General features: G+C 38.8%; 1 protein-coding gene across 6 annotated transcripts in view; it reads left to right on the top strand.

The window, feature by feature from the left end:
* The window catches only part of ABCB11 (ATP binding cassette subfamily B member 11), an 86,911-nt gene extending 62,039 nt beyond the window's left edge, over positions 1-24,872 (top strand). For 5 of the 6 annotated variants that reach the window (XM_014860545.3, XM_014860538.3, XM_070508059.1 and 2 more), the window contains 9 exons: positions 2,952-3,056; positions 3,145-3,306; positions 9,671-9,874; positions 11,279-11,520; positions 13,907-14,063; positions 15,498-15,695; positions 19,196-19,402; positions 21,335-21,481; positions 22,537-24,872. In XM_014860545.3, the coding sequence (XP_014716031.2) occupies positions 2,952-3,056; positions 3,145-3,306; positions 9,671-9,874; positions 11,279-11,520; positions 13,907-14,063; positions 15,498-15,695; positions 19,196-19,402; positions 21,335-21,481; positions 22,537-22,737 (1,623 nt within the window). In that variant the 3' untranslated portion in view covers positions 22,738-24,872. The other variant, XM_070508060.1, reaches the window with a different exon arrangement.
* Positions 24,873-26,221: the final 1,349 nt, after the last annotated feature.

Genomic DNA, 26,221 nt, shown 5'->3' with positions numbered 1-26,221 from the left:
GTGGAAAAAGTCCTGGGTTCCCTGTCAGGAGACCTTTACTCTGAAACTGGCTGTGCTGGTTACTTATCAAGTACTGTATGCCCTGAGGTCACCTCATGCCACTTCTCTGGGCCTCCGGTTCCCTCAATTATAACATGAAGGATTGACAAAGATGATTTCTAAGACAAACGTCCAGCTTAAGTGGTCTATGAAATGGCTAAGTCAGAAAACACTTGATTCATCAATAACCCCTGCCTTCCTAGAGCACCCACCAGATACTGGTGGTGAGAGTATTCTGGGCAATTCTTCTGATCACCACCAGAAGTCCTAGGAAGGACTTAGCCCGAGCAATGGAGCTTTTCACTTAAGGGCTGCAGGACCAGAGTAGCTGAATCTAGCGAGTGAGATCCAAAGTTTGCTCCTGGATACTGTTCTCATATGGTTGGATTTGCTAAGAGAATGAACCTAAACAAACTACTATTTTTTTCTCTCTGATAAAGAAGATTGTTTCTGTTTGTCTCTTAGCATAATTATCACATATTCATCAGCAGATTCACGATGCTTTCATCTCATAGGGTATAATCACGAATCGGATAATAGTCTGTTTTCAATTGTGCTATTTTCATTCTGACATATCTAAAGGGCACAATATTCACATCTGGTGTTTTGAGACCACATTTGGGAACGCGGACCCAGCAAATGATTGGGCATTGTTAAAAACCTGGTTGCTAATCTAGTGAAGTCTTAGTATACATGTAAGGCATAATTTATCTGATTCGCTTTCCCTGGGTCTCTTTGACTTGGAAAATGTGCCAAATGTTCCAAGCACAGCAATTTGGATGTAGCATGCTGGGGAAAAGCATGAACTTTGGAGTCAGCCAGCCCTGCATTTGTAGTAAGTTTCTGCTCTGTACTCTCTGTGTGCATTTGGGCAAGGGGCCTCTCCTTGATGAGCCTTAGTTTCCTCATCTAGAATATGGAGCAAGAAAATCTACCTCACTGGGTTGTTTTAAGGATCCTAATTTAAGGAAATTCTCTCAAATTAAATTAAGTGGCACATTTGGCGTCTGGTAAATATTAAGAGTTTCTTGAATGTTCATTTTATCCTTAGGCACATTTAGCATTACAAAAATGGCACAGACGGATGCTCAAACCACAGCTAGTCTAAGAACAGAGGAACCTATGGACGGGCAGCCCATTGGGTTGCGTTTCAACAAGAATGTACAAAGAACTCATGGAGGAGAATTTTGTGAAAAAAGATTATGGATAGATAGATGCCCAATCTTGAACTGGACAGTTGTGTGGGTTTAACATTAGCCACACATTCTTTTTTAACACTGAGAAGATGGGTAATACCAAGAACCAGGAGAACGTGTCCAGAAGAAAACCACTGCACTGGAATCTTAAAAATAGGCATTTCCTTATCCAATAATAACTACTAGCTAAATGAACTTGGACAGAAGACTCGATGTTTTGGGCTTTAGTTTTCCATCTGTAAAATGAGTTGAGCTGGCTAATCTGTGGTTCTACAGTCCAGGATTATGATAGGAGACCTGTAGGGAGGAAAGGGACTTGTCACATCGCAGCTTGGGGCTGCAGGAGATCCGTATAGGGATATTTAAAACCAAACTGAAATATGTCTTTAAACCCCTGAATTTGCAAACCCTGTAAACACGCGAGTTATTCCATGCTGGGAAGAATGACTGTGGTGACTTCTGAGCCCACTTTCATCTGTGTTAAGAACCATGAAGGCTCTAGAAACTCTTGTCCTAGAAACCAGTAGATCTCATGAATGTAGAACCCATCCCACCACTTTTGGAATTTGTGATCATTTGAACAGGTTATTTTTGCTTCACGTTTGTCAGTGGAATGGTGCACAATGCTTTCAGGAGATTTATTTGGCATATGGCAGGTACTCGATGAATGTTTATTGAATAAATGGGATTTTTTTGAGCAACTGCTTGTTGGCCTTGTTTTAGTTACTCAAATTAATTCAGAACAATAAATAGGGATTTATTGTACAGCTCTCTAATGCATACTTTTTCTGAACTCTCACAGTTGCCTCCCTTAGTCTGAATTGGGAAGGTTTTATTGTACCTAAAATCTGTGTCACTGTAGGTCAATGTCGGTAGAATATGCAGCTGTTCTTCCCATTGTCTTCCTGCAACTGCATGGTCCCCAGTCAGTTACTGGAGCACGTGGCTGACAGTTCACAATATGCTTATGAGTATAGCTTACTACTTACTATAAACTAAAAAATAACAAAACACCCTCAATTTCCATGAGTTTTTGGGGGGAACTTTTTCAGCTTCTAGTGATGTCGAGGCAACAACCTCAGTCTCAGATGGATACAAACTTGTCAGTGTCCTGATAGCTAGTTGCTTCTTTAACGATTGTATTATTTGTATACATATAATCTATAAAACTTATAACAGGTAAGATACCTGAGTGTGAAAATCATCTTTATTGCATCTATTATTTGAGAAAGACAGAGGTCGTAACAATACTTTGAATTTTGTCCCAGATAACATTCTCAGATTCTCAAGTATCTTCCTCACCTTTCTTCCTCCCTCCCTTCCATTCTTTCTTTCTTCCTTCCTTCCTTCCTTCTTCCCTGTTTCCTTCCTCCTTTCCTTCCTTCCTGTTTTTCCTTCGCCTTATTACATAAAGGACTTGAAGCATTTCATTATATTTTTCATCTCTATCAAAGAAAAACCAAAACAACTGCCTACATCAGGCAAAGAAACAAGACAAAAACCCTAACTATGGCTTTTCATTCACCAGGCTTCCTTCCCCATATGGAATTAAAATGCACAAATTCCCAGTTAACTTTGGTTTAATTACTAGTTTGTTTAAAGTGAAACTGTTTTTAACCCAAGGCTTAAGAGAAATTTCTTTTAAACATTTGAATTTGTTTCTTTCGGTATTATTTTTGATAATAAAGTTATTTCCTTGCTCACCATCTTGCAAAGACTTTTTCACTTCCTGATAAAGAAGAACAAAGGTCACAGATCAATGGTGTGTGCCTGCTCTTTGTAGCAATGGGCTGTGTATCCCTTTGCACTCAATTTCTGCAGGTAAGGAATTTTATTTTTTAGTTAGTAATTTAGCTATTTCTCCTCTTTTCATGTTAAAAATATCACTAAAGACTCCTTTCTGTTTTAGGGGTATGCTTTTGCTAAATCTGGAGAACTCCTCACAAAAAGGCTACGCAAATTTGGTTTCAGAGCAATATTGGGGCAAGACATTGGCTGGTTTGATGACCTCAGAAATAGCCCTGGAGCGCTAACCACAAGGCTTGCTACAGACGCTTCCCAAGTTCAAGGGGTGAGCTCTGGGGGAAACCAGGGGCGTTAAGTAGACCTTCTTTCCTTCGAGTTTTCTGACAACCATCTATGTATTTTCTATAGAATAGGAACTTGCTGGCTTGAGATACCCTCGAGCCGCATGTCCCCCATTTCCAGTGCTGACAAACAGCAGCCAAAGCACAGCGTCTCCTCGGCAGGTCTCAGAATCAGGAGTCAAAATTCTGTCAGGGTTTTGGATTTCCTCTGAGTCTAGCAACTGAGAAGAACTTCCCTGAGACTCATTCCTCAGATGGTTTTCAGGCCCAGAGGCTCAGACTCCACAAGACTTAATAGCATCCCCCAGGGGGTGGAGGCAAAGAGTGTGCGGGACAAAAGCCTCCTTACACAGGTGCCCAGGGCAGAGTTAGTCTTAGGAAAGGAGAAGCTACTCTGAGCTGCCTCTGTGAGAGCCCCTGTCAACAGGCAAAGCTGTGATTTCTAATCCCCAGAAACTGCAGCCTTGTTCAAGGGACCTACACACATGTATAAGATGAGGTTACACCTTGATAAAAACAGGCACTTGGATTAAAGTGACGAGAATCAAGTTTGCCTCCTAACACCTCTACTCCTTTTCTATGAGAATGAAAAAAAAAAAAAGGAAAAAAGAAAAATCGTGGTTTGTTTGGGAGGTTAATGGAAGAAAAAAACTCTCCAGATTGATAGTGCTGAGCCGTGTGTCTTGACTCCTAGCCAGTTCCACCAAAAATGCGGACGATGGTATGGGAGAATTCCAAAGGCACATGGAACCCTCTCACTCAGAGGAAAATCCCTGTAAATATTTTACTTTCCATCCTTCTAGGTTTTTTCTATGTACACATGTGTTTCCCACAGACTTTGGGTGACACTCTACCTATTGTTTTGTAATCTTTCTTTTTTTCCCCTAAAACAATCTGATGTGAGCATATTTTCGTCATTAAATATTCTTCTATAATAGATTTTTAATGACTGAATAATTCGTCATGTTAATGTATCACCATTTCTTAAAGAATTGCCTATTTATGTTTTTCCCTGTTGCCCAGCCCCCCAAGCAATTTGTATCACTTTACATCAAGCTTGGAACATCCTTGATTATTTTTTTAGTTCTCAAAATGTAATCACTGGATCAAAACGTGTAATCATTTTGAAGGGTTTTATTATGCATTGTCTTACTGCTTAAAGAAAGTTTGTGCCAATTTCACTTTCTTTTTTGTTATTTTATTTTAGGATTATTATTTCTTATTGAAGTATACAATATTATGTTGGTTTCAGGTATATGACAGTGGATTCTGCAGTTTTAAACATTACGAAATAATCTCCATGATAAGTCTAGTAACCATAGAAAGTTATTATAATATTATTGACTATATTCCCACATGTTGTACATTACATCCTTGTGACTTATTTATTTTATAACTGGAAGTTTGTACCTCTTAATCCCCTTCACCTATTTTGCCCAACCCCTTACCTCCTTCCCTTCTGGCCACCCCAGTTTGTTCTCTGTATCTGTGAGTCTGTTTCTGTTCTGTTTTGTGTTCATTTGTTTTGTTTTTTAGGTTCCACAAATAAGTGAAATCATATCGTATTTGTCTTTCTCTGTCTGACTTATTTTGCTTAGTATCATACCCTCTGGGTCCATCCAAGTTGTCACAAGTGGCAAGATTTCATTCTTTTTTATGGCTGGGTAATATTTCACTGTATATATAGATACCACATCTTTTTATCTATTCATCCATCAATGGGCACTTACTTAGGTTGCTTCCATATCTTAGCTATTCTAAATAATGCTGCAATGAACATGGGGGTGCATATATCTTTTCAAAGTAGTGTTTTTGTTTTCTTTGGCTAAATACCCAGAGGTAGAATTGCTGAATTGTATGGTTGTTCTATTTTTAATTTTTTGAGGAACCTCCATACTGTTTTTTATAGTGGCTGAACAAACATTGTATGAGGGTTCCCTTTTTGCCACATCCTCGTCAACTCTTATTTGTTGTCTTTTTGATGATAGTCATTCTGACAAGTGTGAGGGTGATGTCTCATTGAGATTTTTATTGTTACTGATGTTCACCATTTTTTCATGTGTCTGTTGGCCATCTTATGTCTTCTTTGGAAATATGTCTCTTCAGGTTCTCTGCCCCTTTGTTTTTCTTTTTAGTGAGGAAGATTGGCCCTGAGCTAATATCTATTGCCAATCTTTCTCTTTTTTATATGTGGGATGCCTCCATAGCATGGCTTGATGAGCAGTGTGTAGGTCTGTGACCAAGATCCAAACCTGTGAACCCTGGGCCGCCCAAGTGGAGTGTGCGAACTTAACCACTATGCCACCAGGCCAACCCCTCTCTGCCTATTTTTTAATAGGATTGTTTAATTTTTGATATTGAGTTGTATGAGTTCTTTATATATTTTGGATATAATCCCTGATTGGATGTATCTTTTGCAAATATCTTCTTCCATTCAGTAGGTAGCCTTTTCACTTGTTGATGGTTTCCTTCACTATGCAAAGCTTTTTAGTTTGATATCATCCCATTTGTTTATTTTTGCTTTGTTTGCGCTTGCCTGAGAAGACAGATCCCAAAAAATTTTGCTAAGACCAGCGTCAAAGAGTTTACTGCCTATATTTTATTCTAGGAGCTTTATGGTTTCTAGTCTTACATTTAAGTCGTTAATCCATTTTGAGTTTATTTTTGCATATGGTGTAAGAAATGTATCAATTTCACTTTCATCGTCTGAGTATTCCAGTGTCCAGTTCACCTAACTCTTGAACTTAGGTTAAACAAATAAGCCATAATCTTATTTCTTCTATTTTTTCATCCTTCAGTCTGCAAGGGGGTTTTTCAGGTTCTTCACTAGAACCAGAATTCAGAGAGTAGCATCTAACCATCTTACAAAAATTTTACTAACCCTTCAAAAAACAAAAGTTTCTAAGAGTTTTTCTAATATTTTTGTTGTAGTTGCTGTTTAAGTGAGGTAGCTAATGCAGGTCAAATTTATCTTAAGATTGTATAAGGTAGAAATTTGGCTTTTTTTTCCCTCAAGCGGGATAGACAACATTCCAAAAGGATTTAATACAGGTTCCATTTTCCACTGATGTGAAATCCTACTGCTTGTAGTGAATATCAACTTCCAATGTACACTTAGAACTATTTGGGGGTTCTCTATTCTCTTTCATTGATCAAGTTCATTTATTCTATGTCAGAATCTTACAGTTTTAATTACTGTGGCTTTATGATAAGCTTTTATTATCTGGTAAGGCAGATTCCTCTCACAATAACTTTCCCCTTCAAATTTTTCCCCTTTTATCTATTCCTGGACATTAATTATTCTAAGTGTACTTTAAAATAATCTTCGCTTCTTCAAAAATTTCATTTTGATGCTGATTAAACACACCCATGGATTGCTCTTGTGGGGATATTAAAAGTTTCCGAGAGAGACATACAAACAGGACTCTTTGGTTTTTAGCAAGATTTACAGTTTTGTTAATATATCCCTCTATCTTGTTCATTTTTTCTTATGGGTTTTTTTTTTTTTTGCTATTTTGAATGGGATATTTTGCTCAATTCTATTTTTAAGTGAATCTTGTAGGTTGAGACTAAAGCTATTAGTTTTTGCATATTTATCTTATAGCTGTCCACTTTTTTCAAATTCTCTTATTAGAATTTTTAAAAAAATTTACATAGTCTGGTTTTTTAATATGCAAAAATTATGTGCAAAGATAATTTTATCTCTTCCTTTCTTATTCAATATTTATACCAATTATTTTATTTGCTTGTTTATTTCATTACTAGAACTTACAAACACTTTTGAGTAGAGCAGTAATTGTAGGAATAGAGGAGAGTCTCTTAAGCAAGACAGAAAACCATAAAGCAGACTTGTCAGACTACATAAAAATGTAAAACTTTTGTATAGACAAATGATAAACTAAGAAAACATTTGTAACAAGAATTAATATACTTAATAACTCTAATATGTGTAGTGCTCCTGAAATTGATAAGAGAACAGAAATTAACTAATAAAAATGGTTTTAAGTTATCAATCAAATAAAATGTAAAAGAAAACAAAATAATGATATCCCAAAGAATAACTGCACAGCTGTTTTTCAAATACTGCCTGACATTCAAGAAATGCCTGACAGTCCTTGCCAACCAGAAATTCTTTAAAGAAAAAATTGTGGTAAAACAAAATTTACTGTTTTAGCCATTTTTAAGTGTATAATTCTGTCATTAAGTACTTTCACATTGTTAGGCAACCATTACCACTATCCATATCCAGAACTTTTTCATCATCCCAAATAGACACTCTGTACCCATTAAACAGTAACTTCCTATTGCTCCCTCTCCCCAGCCCCTGATAACTACCATTCTACTCTGTCTCCATGGATTTGACTATTCCAGGAACCGCATATAAGCAGAATTATACAATGTTTGTCCCTTTGTGTCTGGCCTGTTTCACTTAGCTTAATGTTTTCAGAGTTCATCCATGTTGTAGAATGTGTCAGAATTTCACTTCCTTTTTAAGGCTGAATGATATACCATTGTGTGTACAGACCACATTTTGTTTATCCATTCTGCTGTAGATGGGCACTTGGGTTGCTTCCACCTTTTGGTTATTGTGGATAATGCTGCTATGAACATGGGCGTACAAGTAAACTCTTAATTTAGCTTTTTACTCCTGTCCTCAAGGGGGTTAGTACCAACACATGGGAATTCTTTGGACCACAGGGTTCCTGTTCCATTTGAGTCTTCAATACAGTGTGAAACTGCAGATTCTTCTTGAACAGCACTGCCTTGGCACTGGTGATTACCTAACACCTTACCTTTGGTTGTTTTATCTTCTTTGTCTTAAACAACGTTAAAGTCTCTACAATTTTGACAAGTAGTCCTCTAGTTGTAACCATCCAAGTGTTTTCTACTCACAAGGCATCAACCTTTGGTCACATCTGCATAGCTGCAACTGAAATGAAGACTTGGAATCATCGAATATTTTTGATTAGTATATATAATAGTTATCACAGTGGTCTGACATCCACCTACATTGGGACTGAATCCATTTTGTCCATCTGTGTTGACTAAACAGTTGTATATTAAGTCAGCATGTAGCTTTGTGCCAGTGAGTAGGCTAAGTTCAACGAGAATCAATGTAGTGTCTTATAACAGTCTTGTATGAATTTCAAAACTCGAACTATAGAGCAAGCATAAATCTTCACTGAATAATCAGAAATATTACCATAAGCCCAATGCCTGGGCATTTTCAAGCAAGCCAAATGCATAGGTACCTGACACATGGGCAGCCCATGCTTAGGGCTGAATTAATCTCAGACTGACTTCTCTAACTCTGACACTCATGAAATGAGATTAGTCGCTAGATGAGCTCCCAAGAAGCTGTGAATAAAACGGACTTTCATTAATCCAGCCTTCAAATGCATTATAGGAGTTCATTATTTAAAAGAACCTACCTTTTTAGGAGCCGGGCCTGTGGCCTAGTGGTTAAGTTCAGCATGCTCTGTTTCGGCAGCCTGGGTTTGGTTCCCAGGTGTGGAGCTACATCACTCACTGGCAGCCATGCTTTGGTCGTGACCCACATACAAAATAGAGGAAGATTGGCACAGATGTTAGCTCCGGGTGAATCTTCCTTAGCAAAATAAATAAATTAATAAATGAAATTTTAAAAAATAGAAAAAGAACCTACCTCTTTAAACATAGAACTACCATATGACCCAGTAATTCCATTCCTAGGTATATACCCAAAAGAATTGAAAGCAGGAACACAAACAGATATTTGTATACCAGTGTTCATAACAGCATTATTCATTATGGCCATAAGGTGAAAACGACCCAAGTGTTCATCAACAGATGAGTGAATAAAAGCCACATGTGGTATGTACATACAATGGAATATTATTTAACTTTAAAAGGAATGAAATTCTGAAACGTGCTAAAACATGGATGGACCTTGAAAACTTTATGCTCAGTAAAATAAGCTAGACACAGAAGGATATCGTATGATTCCACTTATATAAGGTACCTAGAATAAGCAAATTCATAGAGACAGAAAGTAGAATATAGGTTACCAGGGGCTGGGGAGAGGATGAAGGGGGGTTATTATTTAATGGGTACAAGAGTTTTGGTTGGGGACAATGAAAAAGTTTTGGGTATAGATGGTGGTGATCGTTACACAACACTGTGAATGTATTTAATGCTACTGAATTGTACACTTATGAATGGCTACAATGATATACATTATGTTCTATATATTTTATCACAATAATTTTTTTAAATCTACCTTTTTGGTATAAAATAGCCTTTTCACATAACAGTACTTGGTAAAAGAGACTGTGTGTCTGAGATTGGCTCATTGCTTTTGCTTTGCAGGCTGCCGGCTCACAAATTGGGATGATGGTCAATTCCTTCACTAACATCACTGTGGCCATGATCATTGCTTTCTCCTTTAGCTGGAAGCTAAGCCTGGTCATAGTGTGCTTTTTCCCTTTCTTGGCTTTATCGGGAGCTGTACAGACCAGAATGTTGACAGGATTTGCCTCTCAAGACAAGCAGGCTCTGGAGATGGCGGGACAGGTAATCTTAGACCCAATTTTCAGACTATTATGGTTGAGTGGCTGTCAGACAAACTGTTAAGAATGAGTAGTACAAACAGACTTAAGGAAACTGTTAGCCTACAAACATCCATGATTAGCGACCTCCCACCAGCCCGTTTCATATGTGCCTCCACCCAAAGGCTGTGACAATAAAGCTATAAGGCTATGAGTTTGAGTAGCTGTGGACAGCTAGTGGAGAAAATACAGAGAGTGATGTGTTCAATTTCTACTCAAATAGTTATTTTTTCCATATCCCAATTTGGTGTCTTTTCATTTGCAAGAGTGGATAGTTCAGTTTTCTGTCTATTTGGCATTTTCAGCTTAATGATTTCCCCAGGTCATATTGGCCACACAGAAAGGAACCATCACCTTTGTAATGACGTACACTTTTAATCTTCACACTTTAGTATCTGCTAGACTTGTGGCAAATATCTTTCCTAAATAGAATCATGAAGGACAGTTTAGGTTTCAAATACACTTAGGTTTTAGATTCCAAATGCACTTTTAAAAGTATGTTCTACTTACTATCTAGTTACCAGGGGTAAACGAGGGGATGGTGGCACAGACATTTATTAGGTATAAGAAACCATGCACACACATGTATATACAGCTTCACTCTGTTAACAAATTTACTATAATCTAAGTTTTGTCTCTTTTAAGAGAGGGAATGTGAACACTGCCAAAGTAGGAAGAAGCCAAAAGGATTTCATATGCCAATGGTAGGAAGTAGCCCACCTTTGTGCTTTTATTAGGATAGGATCCTAATTGAGAAACAGCAATTATTTACCCTAGAGTGTGCATTGAAACAAATACACAAATTCATAGTATAGACTAAAATATAAACCTTACACTTAATTTTAATTTATCTCATATAATATTTGCCAGATTAATTTTTTAAGAAAATAGAATCTATTTTATTTATTTATTAATTTATTAATTTTAATTTTTGTTTTTATAGCAGTAACATTGGATTATAACATTATATAACTTTCAGGTGTACATCATATAATATTTTAAATTTATATTATTAAATATCTTTTGTCTCAGAAGATATCTAAAGAAACTATTTTAGATATTCCAAATGAATTCAGAAAGAAGCTAAAAAGCTTTTAAGGACAACCACATGTACCTTGTTCTCCCTTCTCTCTTCTACAACAAGTGGAGGCAACAAAGCCATGTTAGTATTAAGTAGAACTTGAGTTTAACTGACTCATAGTGCAGTTGGGTTGATCTCCAGCAACTTCGTTGTGTTCCCAGATGATGCCTTCTTCTCTGATTTGCACCACATTCTGCCATTTGCTCCAGATCTAATCATTTAACAGCTGATGTCACAAAAGTAGTCATTTCTGCTTTTTTCGACCTAAGATTCTTTTTCATTCTCCAGATTACGAGTGAAGCCCTCAGTAATATCCGCACTGTTGCTGGAATTGGAAAGGAGAGGCAGTTTATTGGAGCCTTTGAGACTGAGCTGGAGAAGCCATTCAAGACAGCTATTCGAAAAGCGAATATTTATGGATTCTGCTTTGGTTTTTCCCAATGCATAGTGTTTGTTGCGAATTCTGCTTCCTACAGATATGGAGGCTACTTAATTCTCAATGAGGGTCTCCATTTCAGCTATGTGTTCAGGTGAGGTCTGTCCAGCCAAGATCATAAAAGATCAACACTCTAGGGAGAAATAGCCTGGTTCTATCAGTTAGCTTTTGCTGCTTAACAAACCATACCACACTTGGTGTCTTAAACAGCTGGGATTTATTATCTCTGAAGAGTCTGTGAGTTGTCAGCATGGTTCTTCTGGACTGGGCCAACTCAGGCAGGCTTCTGAGGGGCTTCTGTCCCCATGTGGCTTCTCCAGCTCACCTGAACTTGTTTTCTTCACATTATGTCCTCAGAGTTCCAAATGTAACAGAGAGCAAGCCCCATGTGCAAGCACTTTTCAAGTCTCTGCATGCATCACATTTTCTAATATCTCTTTGGCCAAAGAAAGTCATACTACCAAGCCCAGATTTAAAGAATAGAGAAATGGAATCCACCTTTTGATGAAAGCATCTGATGTGCATTTCTCCTTTACTCTCACACGGCTATCACACAACACTTCTGACACCTGATGGATCTCCTATAATTCAACTTAATTTTGACACCATCTACCTGGAGATAGCATCAGATCCTACAGATTGAGGGCCCAGTCCTACAAGACTCCCCACCCTACCCAGTTCAGACCCCTCAGACACCCTATTCTTCCCTGGAGGTGGGGGTGGGGTGGGGGTGGGGGTGGGACTGAAAGTTCCACCCCTCTAATCATATGGCTGCTTCCCCTGGCAACAGGCTCCCATCCTTAGGTTGCCTACCCTCTTTCCAAAGGTCACTTCATTAGCATAAAAGAAGACACCTTGCTCATTCTCCAAATTTATGAAATTCCTAAGGTTTAGGAGCTCTGTGCTAGGAATGGGTACTGAAGACCAAATATATGTTTCTTATTATAAATCTCAATATCACAGAGAAGTAAAAAAGTGATATTGCAAAGGGGTGTGTACAGAGTAATAGGATTAATTAACCATTTTGACAATCTACCTTACTGGTTAAATGCTGAACAAAATCTAGAAGCCTTGAATGAGATGGTTCATAGAACTATCTTATTTGAATTATACTTCTTGCAAAGAGGGCATGTTTCCAGCTGACTTCTCCTAGGTAGAGACAGCAAAGGCCACTACAGGGGAATTATGTTCCTTTCTTATAGCTGGAGGCTGTTCTAATAAAATTAGCTTTGAGCTCCAGAGGTGAGAGAAGTAGGGTGTCAGGGTGCCAAAGGACTGGGTGCACATGTATATGGGTGTGGTGTGGTGGAGTGGGGATGGTGGAGGGGTGAGGAGGAGATGGTCTGAGAAAGCTTTGGAGGGCATTAGGAAAAGTGGTCCCAACAGAAATCTATTCTTTTGGGTTCATTCTCAAGCCATGAATTCTGTCTTCTTACTTTCCATCTTTCTTCTAAAAAGATGAAGACATTTTTTCTCCTGCCCCACTACACCCACCCCAACTTAGGAAAGTCTTTTTTCTAAAGTTTTGCATATTTAGAGCCACAAACCCAAATCAGAAATCACAAACTGTTTACTTGTTTCGGTTATGAAACATTTTTGAAGAATTATTTGCCAACGTGTGAAGATTGGGAGACTACGGAAAACTCCCAATTTCTGCTTCTCTCTAAAAACTGAAAGATCACTTTCTACCATTTCCCATTTCATTCCAGATGTTTTTCATCGCTTTAAGCTTTGGTCTGGGCTTCTGGAGATGTTTGGGTTTGCACGTCTGGCCTAAAACAACTCCTGCTTATGAACTGAGCAGTAAAACACACAGAGACACTGCCCCCACCACCACCGAGCGAGGTCCTATGCGCACGCAGTGCAGGTGGAGACCTTTGGAGGATGCCCTTCGCATCATAGTCTATACAGCAACAGAACTCTCTCTCATCGTGTTTATCATTCATTTATGCATTCACTCATTTGCTCATTAATTATGCACATGTTGAATATAGTTAGAGGCTAGGACAAGTAGAAGGATACAGGCAATTATATCTTTCTCATGCTGTCTGAAGCATGAATGATATGCATGTTTGGTACAGAATTGATATTTCTATCACCAATCATTATCTTTTATACACTTATCATAGATTCAAAGAATGTTAGCATTGTAAAAAATCACCCTAATTTAATCATCTTTTAAGCCCCCCCTTTTTTTTTTCCCAAGAAGTCTTTTTTTCTCAAACAAATTAAAAAAAGAGTCTATTGTAGTTGAAGCAGGGTTTGGACATCTGAGCCCCTCTTATTCAATCCTCCCCTCACCCTTTGTTCATAGAACTTTTGAAAACTGCTCATCTCTCCAACCCCGCATTCCCAGACAAGTTTAAGGTGACCTGCTCAAGGCTGCTCAGAACCCTGTCTAGAGCCCCAAACTCCTGCCTCTTAGCCCATCCCATAACCACACCCCGCCCCTCTCCACCTGGGTGTCTGTCCCTTTGCAGGGTGATCTCTTCAGTTGTGTTGAGCGCAACAGCTCTTGGAAGAGCCTCTTCTTACACCCCAAGTTATGCCAAAGCTAAAGTATCAGCTGCACGTTTTTTTAAACTGCTGGACCGACAACCGCCAATCAATGTATACAGCAATGCCGGTGAAAAATGGGTAAGTACTGAGGTCGGGGTAGGAGGACAGTGAGGGAGAGTTGCACTGTGTGTGTGTGTGTGTGTGTGTGTGTGTGTGTGTGTGCGTGTGCAGAGCAGCCACTGGGGCCGGTCACATAATACCACTTAGCTTCTAAATTCCTACAGTATATAGGTTCATTCGTACTCACTCAGAATGGACAGGCAGTAGATTTATAAAGGAATGAAGTAAATTAGCTTTAAAAATTATTCATAAAGCTGGCATTTGAATAAGGCAACGATATCCAGTGAATGCTAAATTCCGTGTAATATAAAACACACTTGGGGGCCAGCCTGGTGGCGCAGAGGTTAAGTGTACACGTTCCGGTTCGGAGGCCCAGGGTTCGCAGGTTCGGATCCCAGGTGCGGACATGGCACCGCTTGGCATGCCACGCTGTGGTAGGCGTCCCACATATAAAGTAGAGGAAGATGGACATGGATGTTAGCTCAGGGCCAGTCTTCCTCAGCGAAAAGAGGAGGATTGGCAGCAGTTAGCTCAGTGTCAATCTTCCTCAAAAAACAAACAAACAAAAAAACACACTTGGTTCCAGAATGTATGAAGCTAGACATCTTTTGAGACCTACCAACCACCATGTTTTCTGCTGATGTTCTTGTATGGACTGTAGAAAAACCAGTTCTTCCTGCCCAATAATATTGGTTTAATCCATGATTATCTGTGTTCAAGTTTGAGCTCATGTGGACTCCCAGAAAATTAATTTGATCTCAACAAAATATCTTTTCTTCTAAGTGATAGTCCCCACACATGTTTTTTAATCTTTCCTGCCTAGTTTTTAATATCCCAGTGTGTCCGAGAGAGCCAAACAAACCTAAACCCTAGCAAAGCTAAATTCAATTCACAAATCTTTTTAAATTGGTCAAATGACCTGTTTCTCCTTCAGCTCAATGAAAGGAAAGTCTCTGTGTGGTCTATTTAATGTCTATCTATTTCTGGAATTCATGATTCCAGGAGTACAACTGAAGGGATTCACCTTTGCAATACAGGACTCAAGAAACTTTCTAAGTCATTCCAAGTGTAACGCTATCATTTCAAATCTTCGGGGGAGCAGAGCTGTAGGCGTCTGAACAGCTACTTGCTTCTGTGATGCAATCATATCTTCTAGCTAGTTTCTTCCATTCAGAATGTCAACAAATGGAAGACAAGGAAATCCCCTTAGGTTAAAATAGGAATTAGAGATCAAATATCTTTAATTTCATTGCTCAAGCCTCCCTCTATTCCACACCTGCCAGAATAGGCAATAGAATACCATTCCATTAAATCGCCGTCTTTATACTTTGCACTTTGGAGGCATGGTGTTGAGAGTATCTTAAGCAGGGATTTAAAACTCAGATTTAGGTGCAATTTCAGTATTCTAGATTCTAGTAGGGTCATATGTAATTCCAATCTTCCCATCCACAGGACAACTTCCAGGGGCAGATTGACTTTGTTGACTGTAAATTTACATATCCTTCTCGACCTGATGTACAAGTTCTGAATGGTCTCTCAGTCTCGGTTAGTCCAGGGCAAACACTGGCATTTGTTGGAAGCAGTGGATGTGGCAAAAGCACCAGTATTCAACTGTTGGAACGTTTCTATGATCCTGACCGAGGGAAGGTGGTAAGAATGCAAATACTTTTGAGAGTTTTGCTTTCTGCAGAGTATCTCCAACCCCTAAAAGTGGTCTTCAAGATTGTGCCTTGCTGGACTCATTCTAAAGTGCTTGCCATGGATATTTTCCAGTTTCAGTCATTTGCTAGTTGACCTGATTCTACCTCACAATTTCTACCATCATATTCTTCCCAGTTCCAGATGGCTTGCTGACCAGTTAGGCAAAGAAAACTGGGCACACTGTAAAGCTGGGAGATGTGTATTTAACAGAAGCATTCACTTGCCCGTAAATGGAGCAGAAAGTGCAGACTAATCAGGAAACTAATGACTGGGAACGGAAAAAGTGGGGGTGATAAGGAACACAATGATAAACGAGCAAGAAAGAGGCTTTTGTAGGAAAAATCTGAGACAATCCTGATTCAAGAAGCTTAAATGTAAATAATATAAGGAACTCAAATCGGTAGTCATGTGCCATAAAACTTGGCGAAGATATTTGAAAAATTGGTAGATTGCTTCATTGCTTATTTCTACAGCATTTCTTTCTCTTCTTTTCTCTTGTCTTTTCTTTCTTTCCAAATAATATATGCAGAGGAGTGCAGAATAAAATAAGAAAGATTTGTAATAAAAAGCAACACCTATTGTACCATTTCCAACCCCCCCCATTTTTCTGCTCAAAGGAGACTATTTTTAACCTCTTGATGTTTTTAGATCTCCCAGTGATTATCTCAGTGTCTCTGAATAATATGTGTATACTGCTCTTTCACAATTTAACAAATTTATACTCTCTGTTGACTTATTCTCGAGATGGAAATTTAGCTGACCCTCATCTCTCCTATCCTTTTACCCACCTCCTCCCACTATAGATATATCACTTTTTACATTTCCTCTAGTTGTAAATTTAACTAACACACTTCTGTTTCTCTTCTAACACCTATAAATAACATCTCTTGAATTCTCACTTTTTAAGATGAGAATATTAGCAATTCTACCTTTATTTTCACCTCTTCCTCTCTCCTTTTACCTCTCAAATCCTAATAACTGCACTTTTATATTGTCAAGAATACAAAATGCTTACATTCTGTTTATAACATTTACTGTCTTTCATGCTTTCACTGTAGGCTGATTCTAAAAGTTGAAAATCAGTTAACAACTTTTATTATGATTATGTAAATATTGTTCATCCCATAGTCAAGTAGTGAAGTATATTAGCATTACATTTTCTTTCTTGTTTTTCTAAAAGACTTTCTTTTTTCTTGCATTCTCTGTTTTTATAAAATCTTTATGTTCTTCCATTGTCTCTATCTTGCTACCTATTCTGAGAGACCTGCTTCTTTCCCTTATTTCTGCCACTGCCTGGACTAATTACAACCTGCACCTGCTGAACAATTGTCACCCTGTGAGTTTCCTGCCATGTTTTCTTGGATTAGATCCATTATTTCCTAGTTCCCATATCTTTCTCTTTCTTGGCTTTCACTCGCATTTTGTTGGAGTGCATCCACAAGTAGTTTTCTAAGAAATGATTCAGAGGCATGAGTCTGAAAATGTTTTATTCTGCTCTATACTTGATGATTGTTTAATCCTAATATTTTGAAAAAGACCTTTCTGAATAGTATAATCTTCACTGCAATGGGGATGGATAACACTATGAAGAGAAAAGCTGAGAGAAACTTGAAAGAGACAAGCAGATTCCCTTCTATAAAGCAAAGCAAGGAAACGAGCAAACAGTTATTGGTAGAATCCAGGAAATTATGAAAATAAGGAGTAAAAGTTGATGATCTGTAATTTATGATCACTTCTATTATTAATTTTAGTTCTAAAGATTTTAATTTGTTTGAAAGTATTTGGTGATTAATGAACCTAGAAAGCACATGGGGGTCTGATCCCTGCAAAGGAGAGGGTCCAGTTTCCCAAAATGTCAGATCTGTCATGTCTATCACCTGGGTAGACTGTGAACCACGTGACACACAGGGACCTGAATCCTTCATGTTTCACGTCTCCAACAATAACATATGTATTAAGTACACTTTTCTCAATGTGCTCAGTGAATGTTCTAGTCATAGGTAGGAAGCAATGCCCATGAAGAAATCATGGTGATTCTTTGCATTTCATAGATACAATATATTTTGTTATAGCATTGTAAAACATTTCTACAAATATTTTTAAGTAGGAAAATACCACCTTTTATGCAATTTTTAAAAATCCTCTTTCCTCTTAAGGAAGCTACCAAATGCAGGCATTCAACGTTTTTGACATTTGATTGGAACCTGTGATGTGCAGTACTGCATTAGGCCCTGTGGGAGATTCTAAGGAGCATGAAACATGTCTTCTGTCTTCAGGAGCTTAAAATACTAGCACATGTACAACAATTAGCAAACTGCTCCAGTACATCGTGTGTCACTTAACAACAGGGACAGGTTCTGAGAAATGTGTTGTTAGGTGATTTCATCATTGTGTGAACATCACAGAGTGTACTTACACAAACCTAGATGGTATAGCCTATTGTACACCTAGGCTATATGGTACCGATCTTATGGGATCGCTGTCATATATGTGGTCCATCAATGACCGAAACATGATTTAGCACATGACTGTATTCAATTAAGTATTAAATTTTGCTTCGCATCGTCTATAAGTACTATGAAAAATGAGTAGAGGAAGATGAGCAAGGGCTAATCGTTACTGAGGAATGCCTTACGTTTTTTCTAATAGTGTTTGCTTTTTCCATTGCTGAGAAATTATCTAAAACATAATATGTTGACATCATTGAACATAATCTTTTTCTGAAATCATAGGGCCGATACTTTACAGTAGTATCTTAGACATGCTGCACCTTTACTATTCTAGGGTTTTTAAGTTAAACAGCTCAAATGGTAGATATTTGAATTCCTGTACTTAACTGCCTAACTAGACCATGAGTCCCTAGAAAACAGAGATTATTTTTTCTTCATATGGTAGACAAGAGACTGCCTAGCATGGTGTCTTTGTGGAAGGTAATTCAATATATATTTGTTGATTGGCTAAGTGAATAAATGTACTGCTGTCTTACTTGGGTGTATTGTGTCAATTATTGAGAGGTTAGTATCAGTAAAATCAAGGAAACAGGTTTGACTCTTATATTGTCCCATAGCTTTATACAGAAAAACCTGTTTCATAACCCGTGGAGTCTCGGAATTGAGCAGTTCTACGTTACTTTACAGGATGCGCTGCAACGAAGTAGAAGGGGAAGTTTTTTTAACTAAATACTGTCCCAAGTGACTTTGTCCTTTGTGCCACCTGTAGAGCTAGAGTTTGTGAGACAAACACATCCATAATCTGATCATAACTTCGACACCGCTCCCGAGAGACACCACCTTCAGGGGTCAAAGGCAACATCATTTATTTCCAGAAGCTCTGGGATTGTTGTCTCTTAAGCAAAGCACATGTCCTGCAGAGCACTAACTCTAGAATATAAAGTTTCCTGGTTGCTGGAATCTAAAACTAAATGCCCTGGTTGTCACCTCTATTGGCAGATGATAGATGGGCATGACAGCAAAAAAGTGAATGTCCAGTTTCTCCGCTCGAACATTGGAATTGTTTCCCAGGAACCGGTGTTGTTTGCCTGTAGCATAATGGACAATATCAAGTATGGGGACAACACCAAAGATATTCCCATGGAAAAAGTCATAGAAGCTGCAAAGCAGGCTCAGCTGCATGACTTTGTCATGTCACTCCCAGAGGTGAGTACCAAGTCAGAGTCGTTCTCTATGACGGGTGGGGAGGGAGAGAGTAGAATGACCAAAAGGTCTTATGATTGTGGCTCAAGGAGATAATCAAAGGCCACACAATTTATTTCCTAGTGCCTGAGATTGTCTCAGTCTTTAAGCAAAATAAAAGTCCTTCATCAACATACTCTTTAGTTTTGGAAAATATTGTATTACCTGACACAAAAGACGCATAGAACTTGCACGTCAAACAGTACTACATTGAGCATCAGCCTAGCATAGTGGAAAAGAATCCTGGGATTTGGAGCAAACTTTGGTTTGAATCCAAGATCTGCCACTTACTACCTGCTAACCTACCTACTAACTTTGGGACAATTACTTATCTTTTCTGAGACTCAATTATCTGCAAAATGTAAAAAATAACATTCAAATGAAAGAATATACATAATAGCCACAGGAAGACAGCTGCGGCTGTTCTCATTGTCGTCATCGTTATTTCATTCCTTGGCAGCCTAGACCGTGCGTGTGGGGGAGGGTGCGTCTGCCTTGGTGCATCTCACTTTTCCAGAGCCAAGTCTGAACCAAGCACAATGTTGACTCTGCATTTTTGTCATCCACCAAGGGTGTCTCTTGGTGCTTGATCACAAGGAAAATTAAGACATGGAAACTGAATTTTAGGAGCCAAATATTACCTTTTACCTCTTCCACTTCTTTCTTTTAAATAACACTGGAAAATTGCTTTTTTTTTTTTGTAAGTGATCATGTTTATAGATTTTGTGGTGTTTGTGGTGGGCTTTTTTCTTTGTTCTTTTCAAAAAGGCTCCTTAGTCTTGGGCTCAGCCCAGTTCTCATCTGGTTAGCCTAACCCACAAGCATGTGGAAATTACTGTTTGCTGTATCCTGAGTGAAAAGCAAAGCTGTGTGTTCCCTGGAAAACTGATTTCTTCCAAAAATCTTTGTTGAGCACCTACTCATTTTCTGGAAGACACTGGCTTAGAGTTGGTTTATTGCTTTTTTTCTCATACAGACTTACCCATAATAGCCTTCACTGAGCACTTTTTCTCCAAAAGGATGAAGTATGGTGTCATGAGTCTCACCTGCCTTGGTTGAGCATTCGTCAGGAGCCAAGGGAGGTAGGGGCAGGGAACAGACGTTGTTGTGGAGGCAGGTAGAGGAGTGGTCAAGGGCAAGGGCTCAGAAGCTAGACACACCTGGATTTACATTTCACCTTCGCTGACATTCATTTGTTTGTCTTCGCACAATTTTCTTACCTGTCTGTGCCAAAGTTTTGTAATCTATAAAATAGGGAGAAAATGATTTCTGGGAATATTCCATGGTAATCTGGCTAGAATAGTTAGCACAATACCTAAGGCATAGTAAATACTCCATGAATGTTAACTATTACTTATGTAGCTATGCAAGGCATCTAGCTAGGGATTTTCCCTCATAATTCCATCTAAAACAACAAATATGTGAACTAGTTATTAATATCTGCAGTTTTCTGATGAGTTTACAGCTCAAATAAATTTAAATAATTTATTCATGATCACAGAGCTAGTGAGCAGCAGAGTAGAGATTCGAACCTAGGCTTGTGTTCCAGAATGATGTCTTGGAAAGATCTTCCACATAGGAATTTGGAAATCAGGGAATCTCGAATCAGGGAGGATCTCATAGTCAGGGAGAAAGAGATTAAAAATATAAACCTAAAAGAAACGCAGAGAGGGGCTATAATGTCCCCTCGTTTCCAAACATGAAAGGTCACAAACTCCATATTTTTCTTATATTCCTAAATGGATTTGACATCCTTTATAGATGGACTCATTCACTACTTCCAATTTCAAAAACAACAAATTGTTTATATTCACAGAGAGGTCATTGATGTGGGCTGCGTATGGCGTAGGAGCATGGTTGTTTCTGGTTCTCAAACTTAACCATACTTTTTTCCAGAAATATGAAACTAATGTTGGGTCCCAGGGGTCTCAGCTCTCTCGAGGGGAGAAACAACGCATTGCTATTGCTCGGGCCATTGTACGAGATCCTAAAATCTTGCTGCTGGATGAAGCTACGTCTGCCTTAGACACGGAAAGTGAAAAGGTACGTATTGACTTTCTAAAGTCTTAGATATTATAAATGACTCTTTTGCTGTAAGATTTATCCTTATAAAATGGCACTATTTTCAATTTTCCAATTCATTAATAGTAGGAATTGCCAATACTTTGTGGAACCAAAAGACAGCAATCTGGAGAAAGTGATTTAAAATAGGATTGTTTCAAATTTTAAAAAAATGAACTTTAAAATAAGAATTGGTTTTTTTTTCTTTTCCTTTTTCTCCCCAAAGCCCCCCGGTACATAGTTGTATATTCTTCGTTGCGGGTCCTTCTAGTTGTGGCATGTGGGATGCTGCCTCAGCGTGGTTTGATGAGCAGTGCCATGTCCGCGCCCAGGATTCGAACCAACAAAACACTGGGCGGCCTACAGCGGAGCGCACGAACTTAACCACTCGGCCATGGGGCCAGCCCCAAGAACTGTTTTTAAGATTCTCTAGGCTAGGTGACATTTTTTTCAAGAGCAAATAATTAGCTTTCTTAAGTAAAGTAAAATAGTCCAGGTCATCTGTTAGGCATTTTGTATCTTATAGTTCTAAAGCTACATGGCAGAGCAGACAGCATGCAATGGAAAGAAAGAGGCAGTATCTGATACGCAGTTTGCATGAAAGGAAATGCATTTGAGCATTATGAAATTTACCACTTATAATTAACTCCTTAAAAATCAGGATTCCATTTTGGAGGGAGCTAAATGTCCTCAATGAAGAACAGTATCAGGAATGACCACTTAATTGCTAACCTACATTGTTTCCTTGCTTTCATTTTAGCAAACCGGACCGTCAAGTATTGTAAAATTACGTAGTGACCTCATGGTTTGGTTCATTCTTGCTTCACTGAAATTTCTCAGCCTGTGGACTGCAATTTAGATCATTAATGCATTGCATTCAGCAAATACTTATTTAGTCCTCTCTCTCATGTCAAGCCTTTGAGTTTGACGCCTGAGTATAGCATTATTATTCAGGTGGTATTAAATTGAATTCTTGCAACGGTGGACCTGGGAACAATCATGTGCCTTTTCATCAACTTTCTGTCTTCTCTTCACAGACAGTGCAGATTGCCCTGGACAAAGCCAGAGAAGGTCGGACCTGCATTGTCATTGCCCATCGCTTGTCCACCATCCAGAACTCGGATATCATTGCTGTCATGTCACAGGGGATAGTGATTGAAAAGGGGACCCACGAGGAACTGATGGCCCAAAAAGAAGCCTACTACAAACTTGTCACCACAGGAGCCCCCATCAGTTGACCTGACTCAAGAACTTCATGCACAGATGATGCGCCAATAACAGGGGTGCTATGAGTTATTTTGTTGCTGTTGTTAAGGAGAAATGTGGATATTTTACTTTTACTTTTACTTTACATTGTTGTACACTAGGATCTAAGCTAATTTCTGGTGCCCTTCAATTCTAGTGACCTTCAATAATAATTTAGTTTCAGTGTCTATATATAGAAAATGAAAGAAACTAGGATTAGCATGAGTAAAAATCTAGTGTCAAGCAGCTGCTCAGCCATCACCCAGTACTTTCTCCATGCAGGAGCCAGTCCCAATTACTACATGGGAATTAGCAAGAAGTCTTGGGGTAAATGAGACTTTGAACTCCTCAAGGGCAAAGGACTGCCCTTTGTATTTTTGAACCCTCAATGTACACAGAACTTGGTCCATAATGGGTACTCAGCAGGTGTTTGTTGAGTTAGACCAAGGTCATATGTGAAAACTGAAGACCAACTGTATTTCTTGAAAAGTGTTCTTGCCTGTGAAAGCAGATTCATTCATCACTAAGATGAGGATGGGGAAAGGAGGTCTTTGACACACTGGATGCTCTCAGGCTGAGGGAGGCAGAAAGGAGCAAGTATTAGCAGGGGCTTACCAGTTAGAGGTGTTGATTTACAGGTTCAGGCTGTGGGGTGTGGGTGGTGAAGTCACCATTTACTAGACGAGAATCTGCAGGTGTGGCTGGAGCAGTGGACTCTATCCCAGGCCTTGTGCTCCTCATCGACCCTTCCACATTGGGTGCTGTTCTTTGTTTCTACAAAATCCTATCTATGAAATAAAACACAGTGCATTTTACCTAGTGTAGCTTCATATAGTGTTATACAAAAAAGCCAGTTAAACATGGCAGAAAAAGGTTTGTCCTTGTTCCCTTAGGACACCACTAAATGACGTTAAAAGAATTCCAGAAGGCATAAAACTCACAAGAATGAAGAAAACAAAGTGATGATAGCAACATATTTTGGGAGCCAGAAAGCAAATGGACAACTGATAATGGATTTAAAAGAGGAGAGAAAACAAAGATGTAATATGTTAGTGGGGGAAGCCTAGGAACAACTCATTTTGTACCACAGATCCCAAGAAAGGCTCAGAATGGAAAGACAATGGATCTTTCTGGTAAGGGTGAGGGGAGGGCAGATGGGACTGAAGACAGAAGAATGGGCTGAAAGCCCACATAGAAACAGAAGTGTGGAGCCCTCTTCTGCAGCCGGATGGCTACCCTCCGCCAATCCCAGCAGAAGACTGGATATTCCCTCTCTGAAGAAGCTCACAGAAAGGCTCATGCTTAGGGACACAAGTCACAGTTGAAGGGACAGCTAACATACAGGAGACGGGATTGAATGTAAAGCTATATGTGAACAGAAAAAATCTCCAGCTCCCCGCCCACTCTTCTCACAAGAGATTGAAGTGTTATTCTCTGGGAAACTGGCCATTCCAAGGAAAGAGACCAACTAGTCCATGCTAAGGATCCTCCAAAGAAACTCCCCAGTCAGATTACCCTACTGCGAAGCCCACCTGCCAACAACATGCACCCACTCACTCAGAGCTGCCATTGGCTTTTCAGAGCCTCACTCTTGTATGGGAGCAGACTGCCAACGATGACCAGACAACAAGGAAATATTTTAACATAAAAAGCAAAAATGACAACAGAACACCTTGGAAAAAGGATATTAGAGGTAACAGAGACAATGCAAGATTAGGAAAACATTCAAATAGTGCTGATAAATTTACTCCATGAGATAAGAGAAGATATTCCCATCTATTTAAATAAAAACAAGAGTTCGTAAAAATGAACGTACAAAAAAGAGCTCTTGATAGCAGAAATGAAAAATTCAATAGGAGGAGTGACAGTTCCCAAGAAGTGGTCCCGCCATCAAGATGTCTTCTCCTTATGTCATCTCCTTCCCAAGCCCACTCAAAGTATACATTTTTTCTTCTCATGACCAGCAAATGAAATTCTCCCTACAAATTAAGCCTGAGCTGTTGTATATCGAGGTGTATTATTGATGTCTCTGGTCCCGTGTTTCCTGGTAAATAGACATAAAGATGGCATAGCAGGTTAACCAGTTAGATCAGAAGAGTAGCTGGTTGCCATGTCTGGGAGGGAGAGGTTGGAGGAATGCATTCTGGTTAAGTAATGGAAAATGGCAGTGACAAGTAAGTTGTAGAATAAAGATGCAGCTAGAAGGAATTAAGTTTTGCAGTAAGTACATGCTCATCCTATAATACTGAAGAAAAAAGACGAAAATCCATTTGTTTAAGTTTGCATTACAAAGAGAAATAACATAAGCTCTGTGCTGAGTGGCTCCAGTTTCCTGGAATGAAATGTGTGGGGTGTGAAAAAGGAATGAATAAGAACTATTTTTCACATCAGTTACTTGGAAGTTCTTGATGAGAGGGAAAATGTCGACTGGAGAGGGCTTGAAATGATTTGGGCAAATGATTGCTTTTTGAGGCTCAGGGACAAGAGGGAGAATTATAACTTCAAAAATATGAGAATAAAGTTGCAAGTTTGTTTTACAACACCAAGGAGTGCCAATGTCTCCATTTTTATCTTGCATCCTTCATTCCTGACACAGATTTGATATCTTTGATTTCATATTGCTAATGTTTCTCAGATGACCCAGGGACTTGCTTAATCTTTCTGTCTGACACTTATCTCAAGTCTTTCTGTAATTTCTAATGTTTTCAGCGTGTGTTTGTGCTGTGAGCAAACTCTTCTGATAACCCCAGGTAATGAAAGTTCACAAAGGGAAAAAAACAGAAAGATTAGAAGATAAAGTTAGGGAAATTTCCCTGCAGATAGGATAAAAAGATAGAGATGAGAAGTAGAAAAAAAGAAAAAATGTAGAACAAACCAGGAGGTGCAATAATCATCTAATAGCAGTTCTAGAAAGAAAGCGTAGAGAAAACTGAGGGGAAGAGATTATTAAACAGTCCGAGAATATTTCATATAATTGGACATCCATGAATTTCTAACCTGAAAGAGTTCACCACGTGTCAAATATAGTAAATAAACAAAGATCCTACCTGGGCACACTATTATGCAATTTTAGATAACTGGGGGAAAAGGGGAAGATACTACAATTTTCCAGGAGAGGGGGAGACAGTTACATATAATAAAGAATCATAATGACATAGGACCTAGTGAAAATGACACTAAAAGTCAGAAGAGACAAAGATTTGCCTTCAAAATTCTGAGGGGAAAAGATATCCCTCTTGGAATTCTATATTCAGCAAATTAGTCTTAAGAATGAGAGAAGTCTAAACAAATTTTCAGTTTTGGAAAGTCTCAAAACTTTTACTCTCCATGCAGCTTTTCCCAGGAAGCCACAGAAAGAGAGTTTCCCCAAAACAAGTAAACAAAGAAACAGGATAATATGGACCTCATTCTAACTCAGGGATGAAGGGATAGGCTAATCATCAGGGAAGTGCAAATCAAAACTTCAATGAGATATCA

The sequence above is a fragment of the Equus asinus genome, chromosome 4, assembly GCF_041296235.1.
Source record: "Equus asinus isolate D_3611 breed Donkey chromosome 4, EquAss-T2T_v2, whole genome shotgun sequence".
Lineage (NCBI taxonomy): Eukaryota > Metazoa > Chordata > Mammalia > Perissodactyla > Equidae > Equus > Equus asinus.
This window is presented reverse-complemented; position numbering and strand designations above follow the sequence as displayed.